This window comes from Xyrauchen texanus, chromosome 41, assembly GCF_025860055.1.
Source record: "Xyrauchen texanus isolate HMW12.3.18 chromosome 41, RBS_HiC_50CHRs, whole genome shotgun sequence".
Taxonomy (NCBI): domain Eukaryota; kingdom Metazoa; phylum Chordata; class Actinopteri; order Cypriniformes; family Catostomidae; genus Xyrauchen; species Xyrauchen texanus.
In genome coordinates, this window is record NC_068316.1 from 6,105,434 (window position 1) to 6,130,720 (window position 25,287).

At 36.0% G+C, this 25,287-nt stretch overlaps 1 protein-coding gene across 1 annotated transcript; it reads right to left on the reverse strand.

The window, feature by feature from the left end:
* Positions 1 to 3,721: 3,721 nt before the first annotated feature.
* On the reverse strand, positions 3,722 to 24,546 carry LOC127634554 (autophagy-related protein 9A-like). The gene is made up of 15 exons (XM_052114161.1): positions 24,479 to 24,546; positions 23,920 to 24,070; positions 23,635 to 23,680; positions 22,646 to 22,708; positions 22,371 to 22,523; positions 19,911 to 20,052; positions 17,852 to 18,600; positions 17,393 to 17,546; positions 12,127 to 12,306; positions 11,572 to 11,817; positions 8,773 to 9,011; positions 7,521 to 7,623; positions 7,308 to 7,386; positions 7,013 to 7,183; positions 3,722 to 5,908 (listed from the first exon to the last, which is right to left on the reverse strand). Exons 2-14 carry the CDS (start codon positions 24,026 to 24,028, stop codon positions 7,032 to 7,034), a joined length of 2,415 nt encoding a protein of 804 aa, XP_051970121.1. The 5' UTR covers positions 24,029 to 24,070; positions 24,479 to 24,546; the 3' UTR covers positions 3,722 to 5,908; positions 7,013 to 7,031.
* Between the last annotated feature and the right edge of the window lie 741 nt (positions 24,547 to 25,287).

Below are 25,287 nucleotides of genomic sequence, written 5' to 3' on the forward strand. Positions count from 1 at the left end.
AGCTCCTTGCACGAGAGCCACAGTTACACTGCCACTCGCGAGGTGGGCCGTTCAAGCGAAAACTCGTTTTATTTAGCTTCAACAGGACCACAAGCGTTATTATCAACAGAAAACAACATAACTGCACACAAACCAGAGAGCAGAAATTACAAAACATGTCTGAAGAGTTTGTAGTCGAAAAATAGATGCATTTCTATGCCCAGCCTTATTTGTTTGAGTCCTCAATCAAACAGAGAGATGGGGCTGAGAGTAGCTACAGTCACACCGTGTCCTACTCAGCTGCCAAACTACAGGCAATAAAAGTTATCTTTCCTATGTTAATCCGAGTTTTTGTCGTAAGCAGCTGACAGGACATTCTGTCAATCGCTTGGTTTCTATATTTGGCATCGCGCCAGGTACCCCTGTCCGCTATGAACTGGCACAAAAATCATTCTGGTAACATTATATTGAAGCCAGCATCTCACTTGCCAGTTAAAACTACTTGATTTTGGCCGAGAATTGTACACTTACCGACTGACACATGACACTGTTTGATTGAGGACTGCGGTTCAAACAAATAAGGCTGGGCATAGAAATGCATCTATTTTGCAACTACAAACTCTTCAGACATGTTTTGTAAGTTCTGCTCTCTTGTGTGCAGCTATGTTGTGTTTTCTGTTGATAATAACGCTGTTGGTCCCGTTGAAGCTAAATAAAATGAGTTTTCGCATGAACGGTCCACCTCGCGAGCGGCAGTGTAACTGTTGCTCTCGTGCAAGGAGCTCTAAAGCTCGCGTGCAGACTCATGCACTCGCATAGGAGATCAAATGTCGGTCAAGAGTTTAGCTTAATAATATGTTCGATTTCGGTTTGTTTCTCACCAAACATTATCGTATTCCTTCAGAACAAGACATGAGTCGTATACCATTATTTAATAGACTTCTGGATTATACTTTTGTGTCCTTTTGAAGCTTGTTGAGGTAGTCACCATAAACTGCCATTGTTTGACATCATGACATCACTGAGCACAATGTTATTTCACAATTTCTCCCTTTGTGTTAAGAAAAAGATAGAAAGTCATGTGAGGTTATAAAAACACAGGGGTATGATGATGACAGTGAGGCACTTACAATGGAAGTGAATGGGGCCAATATTTGGAGGGTTTAAAGGCAGAAATGTGAAGGTTATAATTTTATAAAAGCATTTACATTAATTCTTCTGGAAAAACTTGTGTATTAATTGAGCTGTCAAGTTGTTTTAATCACCATTTTAGGGATTTAGGGTTTGTTGACATTACATCACCATGGCTACGTAGTCTTAAAATTGTATATAACTTTACACAGAAAATGTTAGTAATCATTTATATCATACTAAAATCATGCTAACACGCATATTGTTTATGTCTTGTGGCTATAATTTTGAAACAGCGAGTGTTTAAACGTTTACAGATTGGCCCCATTGACTTCCATTGTAAGTGCCTCACTGGAAACCAGACTTTTGCTGTTTTATTTATGTTTTTTGGTAATCAATATTATGTCACAAATGCTGTCGATTAAACTTAACTTGTATTGAACACAGAATATTCCTTTAAAGGGTTAGTTCACCAAAAAAAGAAAATCCTGTAATCATTTACTCAAACTCGTGTTGTTCAAAAGACGCATTACTTTCTTCCATGGAACACAAACAAAGATATTATTATAATTTTTTTTATATATACACTAAAAGTGTATGGTGTCTGAGGCTACCAATCCCTAACATTCTACCTTTTGTGTTCCATGGAAGAAAGAAAGTCATACAGATTTGGAACAACGTGAGGGTGAGTAAATGTAGACAGAATCTTTATTTTTCCTTGAACTGTCCCTAAATTGCTATTCACAGATCACAGTTTCCCATATTAAATAATTTTAGATGATACAATTCAGTGTAGAACAGATTTTTTGGAATCTTCTTGAATATTGATACATTACATGACCATCACTTGTTAATTTAGATTTTGTTTAGGCCTGCCTGTTAGTTAGGTTGAAACTGAACAGGTGTCTTCCTATTTACTGCATGGATCCCTCACCTGCTGAGTTACTACACACACACACACACACTCACATACACATAAAATATACAAATGACAACATATAGTGGTCCCAAAGAGTATTTAGACTCTTAAGCCATTCAAAATGTATGAATGTTATTGCATTAAATAAAAATATATTAAGTGGTATTTATTTTAAAGAAAGAAAGCATAAGCACACTTTTTTTAAGCAACATTTTTTGACACTTATTTAGACACTTTCTGGTTGTCCAGCTTTACTGGAACATGTCCATTGTTAATGTGATGAACCAAACTTGTGTTTACACCTGTGTGAACATTTATTCACTAAAAATCATCTTGGCATCAGTTGGTAAATTAATTACAAAAGTGACATTTGTTTGCAGACTTGGTTTGATATTTTGTCATCTAATGCTGTGACATTCAAAACATTTTAAGTGTTGCTTAAGTGTCCAAATACGTTTTTATGGCTACTCTGCATCACTTCAGTGCATTATTACATTATAGGCTAGTATCACAAAACATCAACTTCCATCAACTTGTTTTATCTGTACTCGGCTGCACTGTATTATTGTATTGTTTTATATCAACTTCAATGGTATTTCTAGTACATGTGTCACAATTTTAAACCAGAGAGCTGTGACATGCAAATTATCCAGTATAATAAACAATATATTTAACCATCTCTTTACCAGTTGTCTGTGTCTACTTATTATGGATGCATGTACTTAACGCAGATTAATGAGTCAATATTTGACCATTTGTACTGAGATTATCAGCATCGACTGATAAATGTGTCCTGTATCAGCTTGGCCGATTAACTAAAGTGTATCTCTAATCCGAATAAAATGAATTAACCAATTTTGAGTAAATAGTATCTCATGAAAATGATGTGACTGTGGCAAAAGTTTTGCAAAATGATATTACATGGTTCATTACACTTGTAGCTGCAGTTCTGAGGTGAAATGTCCACTGTGTGGCTCTAAAAGCAAGCTGAATTTCACCCCAAACAGATGAAGTTTTAAGAATTTAGTTTGCCTTAAACCTAAACGATAGTGTTATAAAAAGCAAATGTGACATGAAAAATGCATTTTTGTGGTGCTTCTATGACACATAGAATTAGGGTCAGGGGTTGGCAAACCTGGCATTTAATTAATAAAACGAGATTGGAGGTGTGGGTTAGAGCTACTTTAACTTAGATGGAGTGGTGGTGGAGTAGTGGTCTAAGCACATAACTGGTAATCTGGTAATCAGAAGGACATTGGTTCAAGCCCCACAGCCACCACCATTGTGTCCTTGAGCAAGGCACTTAACTCCAGGTTGCTCCATGGGGATTGTCCCTGTAATAAGTGCTCTGTAAGTCGCTTTGGATAAAAGCGTCTGCCAAATGCATAAATGTAAATGTAACTTATAATAACCTTAAACAAAAATCATAACTATACATATTGGTCATCCATAATGTTGATTTTGTGTTATGTCATTAGATGGATGGATGGATGGATAGACACAAAAATCATCAAAACTTTTAATGTGGGTTTGGTATAGTTTATTTTGTTATTTCAATCAGACAAAAAAAGTCAAAATTCAACAAAAACAGAAATATATAAATATTGAAACAAATGAAGTATATGTATATATATATATATATATATATATATATATATATATATATATATATATATATATATATATATATATATATATATATACATACATATGAGCACCCGGCACAGTCCAACCCCAGACTGTTTACGAGAATATTAACATAACCGCTGTAAAACAACATGTTTCACTTTAGCACTTAAATCTTTATCTTTGTTTACATTGTGTGGAAAACCCCTTTAAGGTCATAACATTGCAAAATGTGATCTTGTTCATTCCATACCCTCCTGTAAAACAACCTCACAGCCACACAAATAAATACTGTAAGTGTGCATATACTGTTTTAAGGTACATTCGGAGGTATATCGGTCTGGGTATGAAATTGTTGCTGTTACCCTCATTATCTTATTTATATCTTAACAAAACATATGATTGACATAGATGACACTTCAAGCTGTTTGCTCTAAGATGTCCGTTTACTGTGCATTATTTCAAGTAGGCGATTCCTGAACACGCTCTGGCCACAGGAAGTTCTGCATGAACACACTGAACATAGTGAGCATATGGAGGACTCTGCAAAGTCAGTAAATCATATACCTTGTGTAAACTGACAAAAAGCCCTTTGGCTGTCTTGATCATGATATATTAGACAGGCTAACCTGTATAGACTTTTAGAAAGAAATGATTAATGAACTCTACAAATATTATTTTGTTCTGCAACACCAGATTCTAGTTGAAAAACAGATTTAACTCTTGGTATTACAGCAAGCACCACACAAATACTTTCCCCTACAGTTTTGGGTCTGGACTTGGACACAAGATGTTAAACTGCATAACTGATCACTTCTGGGATACAGACTGAAAGATCATGTTAGACTTGTTCAGAGACTGTTAATGGCTGGGAACACAGTATAAAACATCCATGACCAACCTTAAAAACCCAACACGATACAATTAATACCTTCATTCAGAGATGCTTTTATAGGCAGCCATGAAAGCAAGAAACTTTAAACTTGAATAGTTTTCAAAAATCACTATTTTAACTGGTTAAGTGGTTTAATATTGTGCATCTGCAATTCATAGTTGGCAGTAGCTGAATAAGTTGGAAACACATATCATCTAAAAATAATATTTTGATGTGTCTGAATTTTGCAATGCAACTTTTTGTCACAGTTTGATTAGGAAGAGATTTTTAAAACACAAATTTACTAATAATTGTTTTTTTCCACATTAACTCAAAACATGTTTTAGCTTTAAAGTTAAATAATCTTTCTTTATAGATGTATGCAGTGATATGATTGTTAGATCAGTCTTAAAATTGGTCTAAGAATGGTACAGTTGAACTGTTTCCAAGCAAAAAGATGGATGTTTTCAACTATTTTTAAGCAAATGTAACACAAAGTTGACATATTTGCCGGTATAGTTTAAATACTTTCATAACAGACCTGCTTTGTAGAACTTTAGTGTGTTCTCTTGGAATCAGATATACTATCTTTTTAAATTTGAATAACATTTTTATTTGAGGTTAATAAGTTAAGATTTGTCAAAACCTTTGCAAATGCAAATTCATTTTGCTCCATAAATCAAATTTGTGCTTAGGCAAAATTTTGCATACATTTTATATATTATATCTCTTCAGGAGAAACTGGTAATTTAAAATTTTATTTTTCTAATGAGGTCATTGTCATCATTTTACATTCATTTACTGATATATTTCTGTGTTCGCTGGAGCTCGAAAGCAAAACTGAAACTGACAATATTACAACGACTGGATACGTCTTTATCGCCCCAAACCAAGGCAGAGCTTCAAAACAAATACTGCCCATAAAACACTCCTGTCTATTGAATCACAGAAGCGCAAAATTGAACTTGCTCTTAGCCATATGAAACAAACACTGCATGAGAGAAAATGAAATGGGAATAAAATACTGTGTAAAGCAAGTGCCATGTACACGTCCCGACTCGACACTTGCTCGGTGCTTTCAGCATCAGTGATGTCATCTTGTGCCATACACGAACACAAATCTACAGCCTGGTCTGGAACTAACATACACTCCAACACACACAACAGTCTTGAATTTATATTTGACATGTAAAGAGGGAGAGGAGGTGGCAGACACTCTTGCAGTCCATCACGCCACAGTTCTGGACTGGAAGACAGTGTGTCCCGAGAACTGATCTGCTCCATGAACTGCATGCTTAGTGTGATGTCCAACATGCTTTATCAAAAGGATTCTAACCAAAGTAAGGCCACGCCATTCCTCCCACACACGAATGCAAAGACTGCAAAACAGGATGAAGACAGATTTATGTATTAGGCATTAAGAGTAAAATGACAACACAGAAAATGCAATTATTTTGCATAATACACTAATAATAAATTCTTTGTAGATTTGCAGCTCTACACACACACACACACACACACACACACACACACACAGCGAGCAGGGCAGGGCTTCACTCTGCCCAGACGCTACTCGGCCCTGTCCTGCTCGCCACACATATATATTGTTAAATTGACCACATTTAGAGACAAACATAGATAACAAAAAATTAACTATGATTAATTAAATAAACTTTGATTAAACATTTGCCTATTTGTTTCTCAATGAATTAGACATTTCTCTAAATTAAGTAACCTGTTGACGTGCACCCCCTTTTTGTGCACAAACCATGAAAATGACATATCTGAACTTAAATAGTTGTATTTACTGGACCCTTTGGAGTATGGACACAGTTGTAGTATCTTTTGAAAGAAGAAACTCAGAATTAATATATGTTGTTATATTTTAGGGAAGCTGTTATGGGCAGGGAGAAGAGTTTCTAACAAAATATTGATCCGTTTCTCACCCACACCTATCCTAACACTTCTGAAGACATGGATTTAACTACTGGAGGCATATGGACTCATTTTATATTGCCTTTAAGTGCTTATGGGAGCGTCAAAATGTTGGCACCCATTCACTTGTATTGTATGGACCTACAGAGTTGAAATATTCTTTTAAAAATCTTTATTTGTGTTCTGCAGAAGAAAGAAATGCATACACATCTTGGACAGCATGAGGGTAAATCATGAGAGAATTTTCATTTTTGGGTGAACTATCCCTTTAGGAACTATCGTTTTTACTAGTGCAAATGTATTTACAGGAATGAAGAATTTGCATTTTCACAATAGTAGTTATTTTATTGCTGATATCAAGAATTAGCATTTTAACAAGTGAAAATGTCATTGTAGATATGTATCATTTATATTCTGCACGTGATTACAAGTTAAAAGGGCTTGCCAAACACATCCCTGTTGTTCAAGTAAATACTTGTGTTCCTGATTTATATCTGAAGTGAACCAAATCCAGGTGTTTGGAGTAAGTGATGTGGCATAAAACTCACCATACTGGTCGAAGGCACTTCAGCTGCTCCCTCTGCTGGTCTGATCTGGCACAGGGCTAGTGTTTACCTCCTCTTCATCACCCTCCTCTTCCTCCTCTTCAGCCCAGCCACCCAAACGACCAGAAGTAGGTGGCACAAGACTGACTGTCTGTGAAGACTGTATCTGAGGACCTTGAACAAAAAGAGAGAAGAAGAGCAGGTTTGAATCCTACGGTTTGACTTAAAAATATCTGAAACACTGCAGCACATCCTAAATGGCACATCAGTTTAACTACATATGCACTCGAATGCTCACCACTGTTAGTACTTAAATCCCTCATTGGTACAGGGGCCTGAAGTAGTCCAGATGTATGCTGGGTCTTCTGCTGATGCAACTGAGGAAATGACCACAGTTAAAGCCTATGGAAAACTATGCAGGATTGTGTAGCTTTTGTTTGTGTTTGATGTGCTTGTATTTAATATTTCAGTTCAAAGGGTCAATTGTCTCCCAGTGGTAATGAACGCTCACCTCATGCATGTATATAGCATGCAGGCTCATCTCAGTGGATGCAAACTCTGATGCTAGGGCTGATTTAGACTGGCTGAGCATCTTAGAGTCACTTGCAGACATGCTAAGAAAGGGGAAAATTAATTGTCAATTTTATACAGATCTGAAACTTAATCAAAAATATCATTGAATACATAGATGTATGGCAGATTTCCATAACAACAATGAAGCTACCAATGCATTTGATCAGAAAAACAATATTGTATTTGCAACTTTTTTCAATGTCTACTTAATATCTACTTTTTGTTTATGCCTAACCTAGTATGTTGAACACATTTGGAGACTATAGCTCTAATCTAAAACCAAGTTAGCTGCCTACAGCGTCTAGACAGTATTTTAAGTCCTCATAGGCAAAGTTATTTTCCTTCTATCAGAGTAATTCAAGCTAGAAGTACCACCTTCATATTTTTGTGTGTCACAGTTGCGAATAATTCAATTAAAGGGATAGTTCAGCCAAAAAAGACATTTCTCTCATCATTTTCCTGTTTCTCACCCACACCTATCATATCTCTTCTGAAGATATAGATTTAACCACTGGAGTCGTATGGATTCCCTTAATATGCCTTTCTTGGAGCTTTAAAGTTCAGGGCACCATTAACTTGCATTGTATGGACCTACAGAGCTGAGATATTCCTCTAAAAATCTTTGTTTGTGTTCATCAGAAGGAAGAAAGTCAGACACATCTAGGATGGCATGAGGGTGAGTAAATGATGAGAGAACTTTCATTTTTGGGTGAACTATCCCTTTAATATATCGGCACCTCATGTAATTAATTTGATAAAAAATTAATGACAATGACAAAAATGACAGCCCTAATAAATATTAATGAAGAAAAAGATTGAATATAAAATACACTATTTTATCCAAAATGTGCTTATTAGAGCATCACGTCTTTAGCTTGTTAACTATTTCAGTCAGGACTCTGCCTTAGAAAGGAAGCTACCTATGTAGTCGGTAAACAATAAGGAAGCTCACTAGGTGTTGGAACAGAGCTTATTTCTGTTAGACAGGTCAGAGGGGAGATTCTGATATTTTTTTCTCTTCTTTGGAAAACAAAACACTTGACAGAATACTGACGGAATCCAGTCATTTGTAAATGATTCACAAGGTAACCATTATCTGTGTGGGCGATTTCATTTAGACTGGCTACTTGTTACAAATGTGTTGGCATTGCGAGTTTTGCCAGTTTTGGAGTGCCTGTTTTAATATTTACCTGTCTCCCACAGTGTGCTCACTGCAGTACATGGAAACATCATAATGCTGTCTGGAGGGAAGGAGAGTGTGTGAACGAGAACGCCCATTGTGGGGCTGCTGGGAGGAAGAGAGGGACACCAGGACGCTGGCCGCTGCAGAGGCTGCGCTGTTCTGCGTTGTAAAACGGCGATTCCATCCGGGCAGTCCGGACGCAGTTAGTATGGGGTGAGCCAACACGCTGGCTAACAGGTTATCAGGCTAAAAGGGAATAAAAAAAATACAAAAACATACAGTGGGGTTCAAAAGCAGTTTTCCTAATTTTAGGTTTATATTCATATATATATATATATATATATATATATACACACACACACACACACACACACACACACACACAAATTGTATTATTATCAGCACAACAAACTGAGTGAAAAGTTTTTTAAATTTCTTAAATTTTCAGGATTCAATTTAAGATATAAATCCCAGACTCTCAATGTAGTCTCAAATATTTGGACCTCACTGAATGTGCCTGAATTAGGGAGGTGAAAAATGAGTTGCCAATGTAACAAAGCAGACAGTGGAAGTTAGAGCGCTTGAGAACTGTGTTCAGGATTATGAGCTGTGAAATAAGCAATCTGGCAGCAGGCATCGAAACAATGCAGTGGCATTAAATGGAATGTCAATATTTCCTGTATTCTGGCAGATCTTTAATATCTTGTATGCCACAGGAAGGGATTTTTCATTTCCCTTAGAAATGAAGTGTTTCTACAAATGTTGCACTTAATAAATAAACTCAAGATTTCATCTGTATAGGTTCAACCACTGAACTACTGCAACTATAGTATAAAATATAAAGCATGCATTCATTAAAACAGTTAGAATTACACTCCATAGACATGTGAAATAAATGAGCAAACCAGTAAAGCAACACAAGAATGTAAGTGTAAAATTTGTATTGATGTATTATGTGCATTAAGACAATACTGTTATAAACTGTATTAAAAACCTGTATTAAAGGATTAGTCTGTGTTTAATACAAGTTAAGCTCAATCGACAGCATTTGTGGCATAATATTGATTACCACAGATATTTATTTTGACTAGTTCCTCCTTTTCTATAAAAAGTGCAAAAATCTGTGTTCCAATGGAAGCCAATGGGCGTAAACATTAAATATACTCACCGTTTCAAAATTAGAAGGACAAAACGTAAACAATATCCATGTTAACATGATTGTTGTGTGATAAAATCACTTACTAACCTTTTCTGTTTAAAGTTATAGCCAATTTTACAACTTCGTTGCCCTGATGATGTAATGTCTACAAACCCTAACGCCTGTAAAAATGACCATTTAAACAACTTTACAGCTCAAATAATACATGAGTTTTAACAGAAGATTTAATGCAAGTGCTTTAATAAAATTATATGCTTCACATTTCTGCCTTTAAATCCCCTAAAAATTGGCCCCATTCACTTCCATTGTAAGTGCCTCACTGGAACCTTGATTCTTGCTTTTTAAAAGAAAAGAGGGACGAGTAAAAATGAACTTTTGTCAATCAATATTAAGCCACAAATGCTGTCAATTGAGCTTAACTTGTATTGAACATGGAATATTCCTTTAAGATAACATAAAAATTGAAAACTAAATTAAGCTTTCTTAATAAATGTCCCTGATCTCAATACACATAAATCTTTCATTAAAATGTAATAAATCTCTCATAAATCTTCCAGCTCTGAAATGACTTTTCTATTCTGCTGAGGTAACCAAAGCTACACTGGTGGATAAAAAAAAAAATACTATTTTGCTGAATCTCATGAAACCTAGCAAGAAAATGCCCAGTTTATATTTCAGCCGAAGATAAAATGGGAAATAAAAAAATGGCCTTAAAGAAAACAAAGCCCTTTTGTAGCACCATTATGATTTTTTGCATAACTGTAAATTCTCATTATTCTGAAAAATATATAAATAAATAAATAATAAAAAAATAAATAAATATATATATATATATATATATATATATATATATATATTATATATATATATATATATATATATATATATATATATATATATATATATATATATATATTTTTTTTTATTATTATATATATATATATATGCCTGGGAATGCCTCGGGGTCCCCAGTCAGAGCTGGTTAATGTGGCTCGGGATAGGGAAGTTTGGGGCCCCCTGCTGGAGCAGCTGCCCCCGCGACCCGACTTCGGATAAGCGGTTGAAGATGGATGGATGGATTAAATACATTTAAAAGTTTATACCATGGCAGTATTTGTTGTACTGCGATTCATTTCTGCTGTTTTAATCTTTAAAATCATTGTTTTACACTAATTATTCACTGTAATGCATTACAAAAATACTATTACAGTAATGAGAAACTAATGACTGTTTCATTAGTCATTGAGAATAATAGGAATTACAACAGTAGATCATATTTTGGCATAATAGCAAGGAGAATATGTGGTTAAATGTGCTTAATTTCATGTCAATAATGTCACAATGCAAACCATATTAAAGGTCCTAAAAACAGGCAAAATAATATTACATTTTTAATTTTGCAATGAAATGTGACCTGGATGTGTTTTCATGACATTCACCCATAATTGGCATCAGTCAATAATATCATAGCCTAACATCCATGATGCAATCAAGTCCTAATGCATATCCTAATGAAGTCCCGCCTTTCACGTTATGGAAATTAATAACATTTTAAATGCTGAAGCTACCTTGCAAAAAGCTAAAAAGATTCATTCTACTGGAAACTTTCCCTCAAAACAATGGCTAAAATGATCAACTGTGACTTACACCAGTGGCAGACTCATTAGACAGCAATGAGGTACAAAGAGGAGCTTCAGACATCAGCAGCTGAGGAGATGGTCCTGTCTGAGCATCCTGTTGAACCTTCTCCTTCAGGTGACTGATGAACACGGAGCTCTCCTGCGGTGGCTGCCAGTGAGGGTTTTTGATGGTGAAATGCATGAGAGACAGCTCTGTCTTGCCGTTCTCAGCCTGTTGGTACACCGAAGCTTCCGTCTGACCCTCAGACATCCACTGAGAGAGAAGAAAAGCAAACTTTGAGTCTTTTGGATTGGCTTGACCATTTACGCTATGATGGTCTCCTAAAATACCCCGGTAGGCTGCATTTAAAGGAATAGTTCATCCAAAATGAAAATTATGTCATCAATTACTCACTCTCATATTAAGAGTTTATTTCTTCCCTGGAACACAAAAGGAGATGTTAAGCAGAATGTTAGCCTCAGTCACCATTCACTTCTATAGAATCCCCTACAATGAAAGTGAATGGTAACTGAGGCTAACATTCTGCCAAACATCTCTTTTTATTTAAGCTGAAGTGTATACCTGTGGGTTGCCATGGCGTCTGATGTCCATTTGAGCAAACGAACATATGTCGCCCACTCCTGCCACGTCTACTGTGAAGTTACGGAAGAAGTCGATGATTTCTAGAGACTTGCTCCGCAGGGGGAAGATGAGGATGAACGGGGTAATTATGGGGCTGAGGAGCTCCTCCAAAATAAAGACCTAGAAAACAGGTGCGCAAAAATATGAGAAACTCCTTGAAAACATGTGTACGGGTGTGAAAGGATTGCCTGGTGAACAGGTTAAAAAAAATAAGTCCTAGGATGATTTATTAGGCAGTTTCCAGAGGTAGGAAGGCATAAACACATGTCCACCAATGTGCATTACACTCAGTTTACTAAGATGCCTCCATCAGGTCTCCTTACTATTTTTCTCGCCTTTCTATTTCTATACTATGTCTATTATTATACTATTATTCCAGGTTCAATACAGCATTTGTGGCATAATATTGATAACCAGAAAAAATTAATTGGACTTACCCTTCTTGTTCTTTAAAAATAAATAAATAATACAATAAAAGATCTGGGTTACAGTGAGGCATTTACAATGAAAGTGAATGGGGGACAATACTCAATACTCAAAGTTACAATATTCAAAATATTTCAAAAGTATAGTCACAAAATGTAAATATGATTGTTAATATGGTTTAAAATAGCTTAATAACCTTTTCTGTGTAATGTTATAGCCAATTTTACAACTCCGTTGCCATGATGATGTGATATCTAAAAACCCTAAAAGCCTACAATGACTGTAAAAATTATGATTTAAACAACTTTACAGCTCAAAATATAGTTTTAAAAGAAGAATTAAAGTGCTTTTATAAAAATGATAAGCTTCACATTTCTGCCTTTAAACACTCCAAAAACTGTCCCCATTCACTTCCATTGTAAGTGCCTCCCTGTAACCTTGATTTTTGCTTTCTTTTAAAGAAAAGGAAGGACTAGTCAAAAAATTGTTTTATGGTAATCAACATTATTCCATAAATGCTGTCAACTGAGCTTAACTTTAAGAGACTCTTTCACACAAAAATTAAACCTGTTAGGGGCCATTCACACTGAATGTGGTTTTTCAATTGTTTTCCTTGTAAACATGCGCTAAAAGAATGCGTCCATCTCACACAGGAGCGCCACAATAATTTCTGAATTTAGAATTTTTGTTCAGGTTAAAAACAACGCTAACTTTTAAGACACCTGCGTTCTGAATCTAGCATTTTTAGTGCAATAACACATTCAGTTTGACTCTGAAAGGCCCCTTAAACACTGACTAACTAGGCAGCAGGACGGCTTCTGTTCCAGATATAGTCCAAGAGAAGTAGTACACATAGTGAGATAAACACCAAAAAACTGTGTGCAAGTGTGAAATATTTTAAAAGGTGCAATATGTAACAATTTTCATGTAATATTTGCCTTTTTTTGCTTATGTATGAACGTTTTGTAATGCAACTTAAAAAATGAGCCCTTCAAAGACTTCTTAGGTTGCCTATTAAAGCCTGTAGACTGATTTTCATCCAAAGGGAACAGGTCACTTTTGCCAGGGAAATCGATTCCGGTGGATCACGTTCAGTCTCTGTACGTTATGTCATTGTTTTGGCTGATGCTCGCTCGCATCCCTATGGATTATAGTGTATAACCAGGTAGCTGGCTGCATTTCACTTAAAGGCCTATACTAATAACAGGTGTCATTAATAACAAGGGTTTCTGAATCTTACACACCTTTAAAGAACATGTGTACTAAAGCAAAACAATTAGCTGAGAACAGGTGCAGATCAGCAAGGTGTTATTTCATACTTCAAATAACACTATTTTAACACTTTCTAGACTTAAACTTAGTGAAAAACAACCACCCAGCTCATTGTAAATTGTCAAACTGTGTATTTTGTGTCCCTTTGAATATCCAGTACTATTGCTCACACTTCGGGTTTGTCGAGTAACTTGCCACGCACTGTTTGTGCTATGGACATGAATAATAGCTCAAAACGTGCCACTTGTTGAGATTTTTCTAACCAATCAGACTTGTGATTTTCAACTGGCAGATGATAAAATGGTGGAAAAACCGTAACATCTATTAACATTTTACAATAAGGTTACATTAGTTAACATGCCTTTATTCAACACCAAAACAAGTGGGAATTTCAGCATACAGAAATACGGATTCAGCTAAGATAACGTTCTGGTGATAATGATGATGCGGGCTGGTTTGTTATGGTAATGGTCAGTTTTAGTGTGATTCTGTACCAACAGGCTCTTTTGACCTCAGTTTTAAATGATACATTTTCTTATATCAGTGCTGCAAAACATCTATGCATATTAATCAAGGTTACAAACTGTCTACAAGTGACTGACACCCTCAGTCACCATTCACTTTCAAAAATGACAAACAAATGGAAGTGAATGGTGACTGAGGCTAAAATTCTTTCAAACATCTCCTTAATTGTGTTCATTGTGTCGAAGTCATACTGGTTTAGAACATGACATTAAAAAAAATATAGCATAATTTTAATTTTTTATCTATCACTGTAATAGTGGGCATAAAGGATTCATGCATGTAAGGTGTTAAAATTAATAATCAGATCTTTGCAATGTAATTCATTTCAGTAATCTTTTTAGGGTTGCAACAACTAATCAATAAAATTATAAAAATCTATTATTATTGATAATGGAAATCATCGACAACGAATTTCATTGTCGATTAGTTTGATGTATGCCGTGAGCACAGAGAAGCTCCATCAATGACGTCACTTTACAGCCCGGTAGAAAATGTGTTGAATGATGAAACTCGTTTTAAAACAATGGAGACAAGCTGAAGTGGGACAAAACACGACCCAAGTTGTCCAGCGCACAAGAGCACTTTAAATGTTAAATGGTCTGCACTTATATAATGCTTTTTCAATCTTAGCGGTATTCAAAGTGCTTTACACTGTGACTCATTCACCCATTCACACACACATTCACACACCAATGATGGAAGAGCTGCCATGCAAGGTGCTAGCCTGCCATTGGGAGCAACTTGGGGTTCAGTGTCTTGCCCAAGGACACTTAGCCATGTCCTGTGGGCCGGGAATCAAACCACCAACCCTGCGATTAGTGGCTGAACCGCTCTACCACCTGAGCCAAAGAAGATCATAATACAGTTTAATGTGGATCGGTTGCTGCATCAGGTGCATTGAAAGAGTGATTGTGCTGTTTAATGCACTTAAAGAGTTGTTTCTCTCCAGCACATGACTTACATTTCAATGCTATTTTCTGTTTTATTATGTATACATGTAATGAATGCAAAATCAAGCATGTACTTCTGTGTATTTCACAAAACCACATGTGAGTCTCCGTTAAAATTCATCGAACAAGCGAGCACGTGCATCCATGTCAATCAAACCAATCGCAATGGAGAAAGGAGCGCAATCACTTTGATTAAACTCGTGCAACATCATACCACACTTTCACTTTCAATATAATCAATTGTGTAGCTTTCACTGATGTCACAGTGATGTCTCAGAGGTCAATGTGTGCAGTTTAAAGTGTTTTAGATCGTCTCTCATCATGTGAGCGCATGTAACACAAAGAGCACAGGGATGAGACTTTTCAGCACAAGAGTGAATCTGCACTGTGTTTACAGATGATTGTACTATATTAAACTGTATTTAATCCTGAATATAATGTATGATAATGCTAAGGGTCCTGATATTTGATCGTCCTGATATGCCATATGTAATGTCTGATTTTAATAGTAAATTTATACTATGGCAAACATTATTTTATTTGATAAACAAACATATTTTTAAAAGAATAGTTTAGAAAAATTTTATCAGTGACAATACTATTTAAAACATACAATATTAATTTTGAAATATTTAAAATGTATGTAATCAGTGACAGTGAACAAGCATATCAATCTAAAATAATTATGACATTTTCAGCTAGGCAGAATTATTAATATTTCTATTCTCGTGTCAACATTGCCCTCTGCTGGGCTGATGTTGAGTCCCAGTGCATCCCTGATGAATCATTGAACTCTTTAAACGAACAGTACTTTTTGTTGTACAAAGTTTTACAAGTAATGAAAGGAACTGTTTTGCATATTAGTAATAATAATAAATTAAAACGTAACTTTTCATGATTCAGGCTTTGTTCAAAGTTTTGTGAGAGTGTAGAATCATAAATTCAGTAATGTAAATCGAACAAAATCCTTACGCCCTTTATCATTTCTGTTAAAAAAAAATACAGGAAATAAATTTATTTGTATCTAATTAATCGAAGAAATAATCAAAGATTAATCGATTATCAAAATAATTGTTAGATGCCGCCCTAAATCTTTTAATTCGATACTCTTTTACGCTTACTCAAGTAATTATTAACATAAGTACTTTTCCTTCTACTTGAGTATTTCATTTTTAAAAGACTTAGTACTTTTACTTAAGTACAGTTTTTGGCTACTCTACCCACCTATGATCTTTTTAACAAAATTTTGTAATCTATTTAAATGCTAGTTGATAAAAATACAACTGTTCATTGTTAGTTCATGTTAGTTCATAGTGCATTAAATAATGTTAACATATAGACGTTTGTATGTGTTACTATATGCTGAAGTAAATTCTGCACCACAAGCACCACCAAACGGAACTGCAAAAATAGACTTTGTTTTCAAAACAGCTTTTGGATATGTCCCCATCTGCATTGGTCAAACAATGAGATAGTCCCACCCCCAACTCACCCCATTTGAGTAACGTTGTTGGGGCATGTCTACGTGGGTCGCTCAAAACGAACAGAGCAATTTTCATTGCACAATAGAAACACAGTGTTTACAGTTTTCGAGAAATTAACCTATGAATGGTTTATTAATACAGTAGTTGTCTCTGCATATTAAGCTGGAATAGGAGAAAGTATTTCAACACAGAAAAAGTCAGGCTACATATTTCAGCTTTAAAATTAATCAGGATTAATAAATGCTATAAAAGTATTGTTCATTATTTGTTCATATTAACAAATGGAACATAATTGTGAAATTACCAAAAACCCCATAGACTTACATTTGAGGAGGGACATGAGCCTTATCTAGGGACTTGGGCAGTAAGCCACCACCTTGTAACCACCAAGAACACTCGTGGCAAGAAATTTTGCATGAGCAAGCACCACTCACATTTTCTTCAGAAAATGTAAAAATCTACATAGTATAAGATTCAGACAACAGAAAGTAGCTCCTGGTGATCGTTTTACAGTAATGCATTGCTCTGTCATTGTAGTGAAATACTAACCGCTTTGTACTGGAAAAGCTGTGCCACTTCATCACGGGTCTCGCTCTTGTTGGCGTTTCCCTTCCAGTGATCTGGCATGTAGTGAATATGGGCCAGGACACATTGTAGCAGCTGTTCAGGACACCACACCATATGTTCATCTGGAATAAATGATCTGTGAGAGAATGAGACAACATTAATAGTCCAGGTCAGTCTAGCAGGTGCTGAGAGTACGGTACTTAGTGTACATTGTGTCATATTAAAAGGTTTGGAGGAAATGAGTTCATCTTAAAAACATCAAACAGCACTTATTATGTGACCTGGGGCCATCTGGAAAGAGTAGGTCATCCGGGTATTTCTTGCCTTCTCATTTATGATGAATACTGTGGATTCAGACACCCTACTAAACTGGAATCCTGCTTCTTAGCATAATATAGGTAGAAAAATTATACATATTCGGACTTGTGAGCAGGTACATACCTGGTGACCGTGATGACCACACCCAGCACTGTAATGGCCGTCAGGATGTGTTGCACCGTCAATACGTCCTCATCGTACACTGTCAACGCAATCAGCACAGCCAGCACTGAGCCAGAAAAGAAAGCCACGTTCTTCGCCAGCACCGACAACAGGGGAGAAACAAAGGCGTTCATGTATGTAGCGGCCGGCTTGTATCCGCGACCCAGCCTGCCGTGCAACTCATGATCCAGCTCGTTAAAATGTCGCAGGTATAGACGGCCGTACAGTGACCAACGCCGTGCCCCCAAGCTACCCGGCTCCCGTTTGATGACTTCGGCATAGCTAAAAAATGCATACAACACCTGCCACACCACCACGAATGGGCAAAGTAGAAGATTGACCATGCCAGTTAGCAGTATTACACGACTGAGCTGTTTCGCAAGCTCCTGGCGGTTCGCAGCCCGTTTGTACTTGGGATGCAGACTCCATTTGTTCTGAAAAAGCGAGAGGGGGCCCCAAAAAAGAAGAAGTTCAAAGTTGTACTTTAGGCCCTGGGTGAGGAAAATCATGTCACCGAAGAATGGCACACGCAGTCTGACAGGCAGCAGTGATTTATTGATCATGGCCACAGTGTAGTTTTTAAAGCGTAGGATGCGGTGGTAGATGTCCAGTTCAGAGAGTTCCCTCTTCTGGACGCACATAGGCTGCTCACGCTGCAAGTGAATCAAACGGACTTGAACTTCTTGCCAGGAGAAGTTGCACAAATCGTCCTGGTATAAAAAAATAAAAAAAACATATACAATACATAGAGTGCTTTAGATAAATAGCGCTTTAAATGTTTAAGTAAGCATTTAATGTCTGTAAATTGTAGTGTGTATTTAAAGGGATAGTTCACCCTAAAATGAAAATTCTCTCATCATTTACTCACCCACATGCCATCCTAGATTTTGCAGAAAACAAACAACATTTTTTGGAAGAATTTCAATTGAATGGGTACCAAAACTTATGTGCTCCAAAAGCACATAAAGCCAGCGTAAACATAACCCATACCACCCTGTCTACACCGGACGTGAGCAGAGCATCACGTCAGAAGCAATTGAACCCACTATTACCGATGATGCTCTCTACACTGGAAGCATCCGTTGTGGCGCTGTGCATCATGCCGACAGTAACCAGGTGTCCCATTCTATTTTGCCCTGCATGTGCTGACGCTTCTACTTCCAACAATATAAATAAATGGTTTAGAATGTTCATGTTGATGCGTCCAGTGTAGACAGCATCAATCCATTGCGTCGCATCAAGGGACGCGCACGTTGTAGACAGCCTCAAGCCGTTGCACCGGGTCAACAGCCGCACCGGTGTGGACAGGGCGTAAGACTCCAGTGGTTAAATCCATGTCTTCTAAAGCAATATGTTAAGCATGGGTGAGAAACATATCAAGACTGAAGTACTTTTTGACTTCAATCTCCACTTTCACATTCTTTTTTTTTTTGTTTTTGGTGATTTGCATTCTTCATGCATATCTACACCTACTGGGCAGAGAGGAGAATTTATAGTAAAAAAAGGACTTAAATCTTGATCTGTTTCTCACTCACACCTATCATATCACTTCTGAAGATATAGATTTACCCTCTGAAATAGTATGGATTACTTTAATACTGTCTTTATTAGCTTTTTGGACCTTCAAAATTGTGGTCACCATTCACTTGCATTGTAAGGACCTACAGAGCTGAAATACTCTTCTAAAAATCTTTGTGTTCAGCAGAAGAAAGAACGTCACACACATCTGGGAAGGCATGAGGGTGAGTAAATGATGAGTGAATTTTCATTTTTGGGTGAACTATCCCTTTAAGTGTTTAATTGTCTGTTAATGTTGCTCATATTTTTTTCAGTACAACAATTTGAGCGCAAAATAAATTATTTGATTAATGACCTAAACATCATCTTTGATGTTTCTTATTCATTTAACATCATAGTTTATTTGTTTTAATTATATAAAAGTCCCCAAACTTTGTTTTCAAGTTTAAATTTGAATTCCAGATTTTCAATATAACATGTCTACGATGCATGCATCTCTTACCATCCGTATTTTGAGTGCTTTAATATAAAACTGCCGGATCTCCCAGTAGCTGAGGACATTACAGATCACCTTCACGAGCCGATAGACCCAAAAAATGGCTGCCATTATCAAGAGAAAGATGATACAGCTGTTGCCTTCAATCCTGAATGGTTGAGAAAGATTACAATCTAAGGTGATTAGAGCATTGCTCATGGTACATGAATGAAATAATAACAATGAAATCACTCATAACACAATGATTGCACTTGCAAAAACATCATGTGAAACAACAACCTACACTTGACAAACAGCTACATATGCAGTTAGTCACTTAGCTGACTTTTTTGTTGTTGTTGTTGTTGTTGGCCAAAATGACTTGAAAACCCCTTGGAGTAACCTGGGGTTAGTTTCTCGCTCAAGGAAACAATGCTCATAAATCTCATTTTGAGAGGTTGAACCTGGTACTTACTGACTCCCTGCTCTTTTAACCACTAGTCCACTCCCAAAAATAAAGACTAGTTTCATCTGATAAATTGAACATAATGTAGGGCTTATATTATAACATATAATACAAATGATATGAAGTTCAATAAGGTGGCTTTAGAAGAAGTTAGGAGTTAGAATGTTTACAACATTCCCAAGTCTTAATTACTTGATGAAAGCACAGGCTGTTCTTGGATGTAGCTCATTCTTGCAGTGAGTCAGCTATGATATTAATATGTATGTGTTGTTGCGCAAATCAACAACAGGAACACACTACTACAAGATATATACTTCTTCTGAGTATCTCACTATAAATGGTTTCCATGCCTGCTCTAGCTAGTCAGGTTTAATGGTTTTAGAGAGAACATATTGGTGTTTGGGCACATTGGGAGACCAGCTAGACCAGCTTAAACCAGCTTAGGCTGGTTTACAATATTTAATATCAGCAGGGTAAAGCTTGAAAATACGCATAGTTCAAGAGGTGGTGAGGAAAATGTGCAGATACTAAAAATGAGATATCCGATGTCAAATGGACTTAGAAAGCAAACACTCTAAATCTATTTAAAACTCTTGAGCTCTATGTAACACACGGTTTCAGTCTCATCTATGGAAAAAGAAATAGAAAACCAGAGTCTGGGAGCAGAACATCTTGATGTGCCAACAGGTGCTTGCTTACAGCCTGCTTATTCTGAGCTACAATCGGAGAAGTAGGAAATTAACCACAATCTAACCAGCTCGAGGAGTCATCTCGAGTTCATTTCCAGCTAACTTCACTTCAAGTGAACTTCATTGTGACACTGAATTTAGTCCCAGTGTGTTGCAATATATCACATACATAAACACCTAGTGCTTCAGGGTAATTTTGCTTTCCAGGCAACTACAGAAATTGAGCCTGACAAAACAGGCAGAAACCAAAAACAAATCTTAACAACATTTGAAAGCTGAATACAACATGTGTGACAAATGTTACATATGACACAGCCAGTTAGTCATTATTTACAGTGGCAATAAAAATGATGTGAACCCCTTTGGAATTATCGTCATTTATGTGTAAATTTGTCTTAAAATTTGGTTTGATGTTCATCAAAGTTATATTATTGAACAAACAAAATCTGTTTTAACTAATACCACACAAATGATTGTTTTGTTCTTGTAAATACTGAATACATCATTCAAAATTTCACAGTGTCGGTTGGAAAAAGTATGTGAACCCCAAAGGCTAATGACGACGGGAGCTAATTAGCGTGAAAAGTTGGCAAACCTGACATCCAATTAAGGAAACGAGATTGAAAAAGCACTCAAATTTTGAGTTTGCTATTCACAAGAAACATATGGTGACGTGGACCATGCCTTGCAAAAAAAAAAAAAGAGATCTCAAAAGACCTACGATCAAGAATTGTTGCTTTGCATAAAGCTGGAAAGGGTTACAATGATACCTAAAAGAGCTTAAATATTCATCTGTCCACAATTAGACAAACTGTCTACAAATGACGACAATTTAGTACTGTAGCTACTCTCCCTAGAAGTGGCTGTCCAGCCAAGATGACTCAAAGGGCACAACACAGAATGCTCAATTAGGTTAAAAAGATCCCTAGAGTGACAACTAAAAACTTTTAGGAATCACTGGAACTGGTTAACATCTCTGTTCATGAGTCTACTATAGATGTCTATGGGATATTTTGGACAATAACTAAACTTTATATTCACTATATAAACCTCCATGACTTCCTAAGATAGAATAAATTGCATTTTCTTAAGACTAATTCTGACCTCCATGACCATGGGAACCATGTTGAAAATAAGATATTATTCACTGAGTTGAAAGAGATTTTCACTATTTAAAAAAATTTTGGCCAAGGATGACACATTTGTTTGTTAAATTAAACATTTTCAATGTAACCAAAGCTATTCTACAAGCAAAAGTCAATTTCATACCACAATATAAGAGCAACCAGGTTTTCTCAGTTTTATGTGCCTTTTTAAAGTGAACACACTGACCTCTCAATGCACTGCTCGTTGGGTAAAATAGCATCAGGAATGGTGACCTTATGGCTCTGGCCCGTGTGGTTGACTGCTCGGTTGGCAAAGAGAACATCATATTCCACACAATTGAAAAGGAAAGTTGTAAACATAACCACAAACAGGAACTGCCTGAATACAGGGATGCAAAAAGAGAACAGGTCAATGTATCGTGTGATATGTTTCCAAACCTGCACAGTCTATCAATCTGAAAAATTATTCACACTTCAGGCAAAAAAATACATATGACTTACACAAGTTCAAAAAACTCTGACAAAACCATGCAGGCAAATCCATTCTTCTGATGGAAATGATAGATGTGGAAACATTGATTAAGAACATCAACATTTCAATGATAGTTAAAATGGCTTTAAAGAAGTACAGCATTGTTTTGTCATTGGTGTAACATCATATTAATAGCTTATTATCAATACACAGTGTTCTTGTGATAAAGACCAATTATAAACCAATTCTGAGAAAATTGTAACCTAGTGGAACAGTACTGGTACTGTATTTCATAGTTATTGCATGGCTGCCTACTTTTGGATGAAAATAATATATTTTAACAGTGGTTCTCGACTGGTGGGCCACAGGTCTTTTTTTGATTCAATCACAGATAGCATGGAAAAAACAATGCTAAATCAAAGCCCCTTTGAAAGCAAGTCTGTCCACTTTAGAACGCTCCCGGGCAGCAAATTTTTTTATGGATCCAAGTGGCATGAAATTACAGTTCCTATCTACTTGAATGGAGAAAAAATGAAATCTCCAAAACAGATGGTCAAGACTACATATTTTAAATCAGCAGTAAATCTGACAACAATGCACATTCTCCAGTTAACTGAGAGGCAACGTCTGTGTCTACAAGGTGAATGGCTCTTTTAGCTGTAAATCAGGTCTTCCTTTACTACATCCGCCATAATGGGCATTCCAATTTCTCCCATTCCTTTTAATAAACTCTGGATAAATGCAAATAATACAATTCAATTAACCATATAACGTGCATATATAGGACTGCAAAATAAATAGGCTTATCAACTCAATGTTTGACATTTTTGATTACTTTAATACAATAAACTTTTTTGATACAGCGTTGGGTCGCCACTTCATGTCTAATGTAAAAATGGTCCCTAAAGCAAAACTAGTTGAGAACCACTGTTTTAGAATGAGCCCAACCACATAAATGAAGAGTTAAACAGTGTCTTGTCTTATTGAGCCATGCCTAATGCACTGATTTAAAAAGGATATTCTTGTGAAGAAATTGTCAAGGTTCTTTATATGATGCCATGGGTCTGCAATGAAAAGAGAAATGTTTTGGAAGTCAATTGATAAAGAAAGAAGTGTATACAGTCTTGTCTGACATTATATTTCAATATGTTACCATATAGGCCAATTTAAAGTACTACCCATTACACAGGGGAGTAAAATGCCAATAATGAAATTCAAATTGTGTCAAAAAATGGGCTATTAAATAAGACACCTACTATTAATTTGTGTATTGTTGTGTGAAGTAAAAATGTATAATAATGACCTCCTCTGCCCTCTGGCACATGAACGAGTAAGTCTTCCTCTCCTGGGGGTGAGTCTTCATCATATTCTTCTATACGCTGATACTCCTGATACATTTCAAAATCAGCCATCGTGTTTTACATTCTACCTCCCTATAATGTTCACCATAGGTCCTGGACAACAGATACAACAAAAAGCTTTTCAGTGGGATTACAAGCATACTGTAAGCAGATCATATAAAGTATAGAAATGAATTTACAATCACATGGCCAGTTTGGAGACAGCTGTGTCAAGGACAGATTCTATTGAAATATTAAATAGTGACATTTTAACACCACACATCATAATGTCATGCAAATCAAAGCATAATTAATAATAGAATAAACCATTATTAAATCAAATAACAGTTTTTGAGTGCCTCATAACAGGAGCGTGTTTCACAGATAGCAGTGAACAGAAGACCATCAAACATCAACCCCAGCCAGACAAAACTGCTCATTAATTGTTTGTGTTGTCACTTTTGAAAAAATGTACATTAAACGAAAGCTATACGGATACAAAGATCGCTAAAAGAATCTTACCATCCGAGTAACGATGATCCTCGCCTTGCTCTTCACAACAAAAACAGATATGATAACAAACATCGCCTGACGTCACTTTGTTTTCAAGTAGCGTCACTTCCGGGAGGACTTTCGACTGTTTCTATGAATGCTTTTATGTTTTTCACTTAAGTATTGTTTAAAATAATTTTTATAAATAGAAAAAAATGGCTTGGAGACAGAAAATATATGTTGTTCTCTCTCTCTCTCTCTCTCTCTCTCTCTCAATTCCAATTTTAAAGTACTTTATTAGCATGATCGTGTTTACATACAATATTGCCAAAGCATTAATGCACAAAACAGATAATGACAAGACAAAAAATAATAATAAAACAGTAACAATAACAATAAAAATAGAACTAAAATAAGGTGCCAGGTAATTAATAAAATAAAAAGAAAACTATAATAACAATATGCACAATACAATATAAAATAAGCATTTAACAAGACATTATGAACATAATATATATATATACAGTGAGGAAAATAAGTATTTGAACACCCTGCTATTTTGCAAGTTCTCCCACTTAGAAATCATGGAGGAGTCTGAAATTGTCATCGTAGGTGCATGTCCACTGTGAGAGACATAATCTAAAAAAAAAAATCCAGAAATCACAATGTATGATTTTTATAACTATTTATTTGTATGATACAGCTGCAAATAAGTATTTGAACACCTGAGAAAATCAATGTTAATATTTGGTACAGTAGCCTTTGTTTGCAATTACAGAGGTCAAACGTTTCCTGTAGTTTTTCACCAGGTTTGCACACACTGCAAGAGGGATTTTGGC

Bases quoted from the DNA above. Each gene is read 5' to 3' on its own strand.
- LOC127634554 (XM_052114161.1), bottom strand. From the start codon at position 24,028: ATGGCTGATTTTGAAATGTATCAGGAGTATCAGCGTATAGAAGAATAT. The intron at 12,307-17,392 runs GTTAGTATTTCA...CCTGTTTTCTAG, and splicing joins AGCTTTTCCAGTACAAAGCG to GTCTTTATTTTGGAGGAGCT. The intron at 7,624-8,772 runs GTAAATATTAAA...CCCCTTTCTTAG, and splicing joins GAGCACACTGTGGGAGACAG to CATGTCTGCAAGTGACTCTA.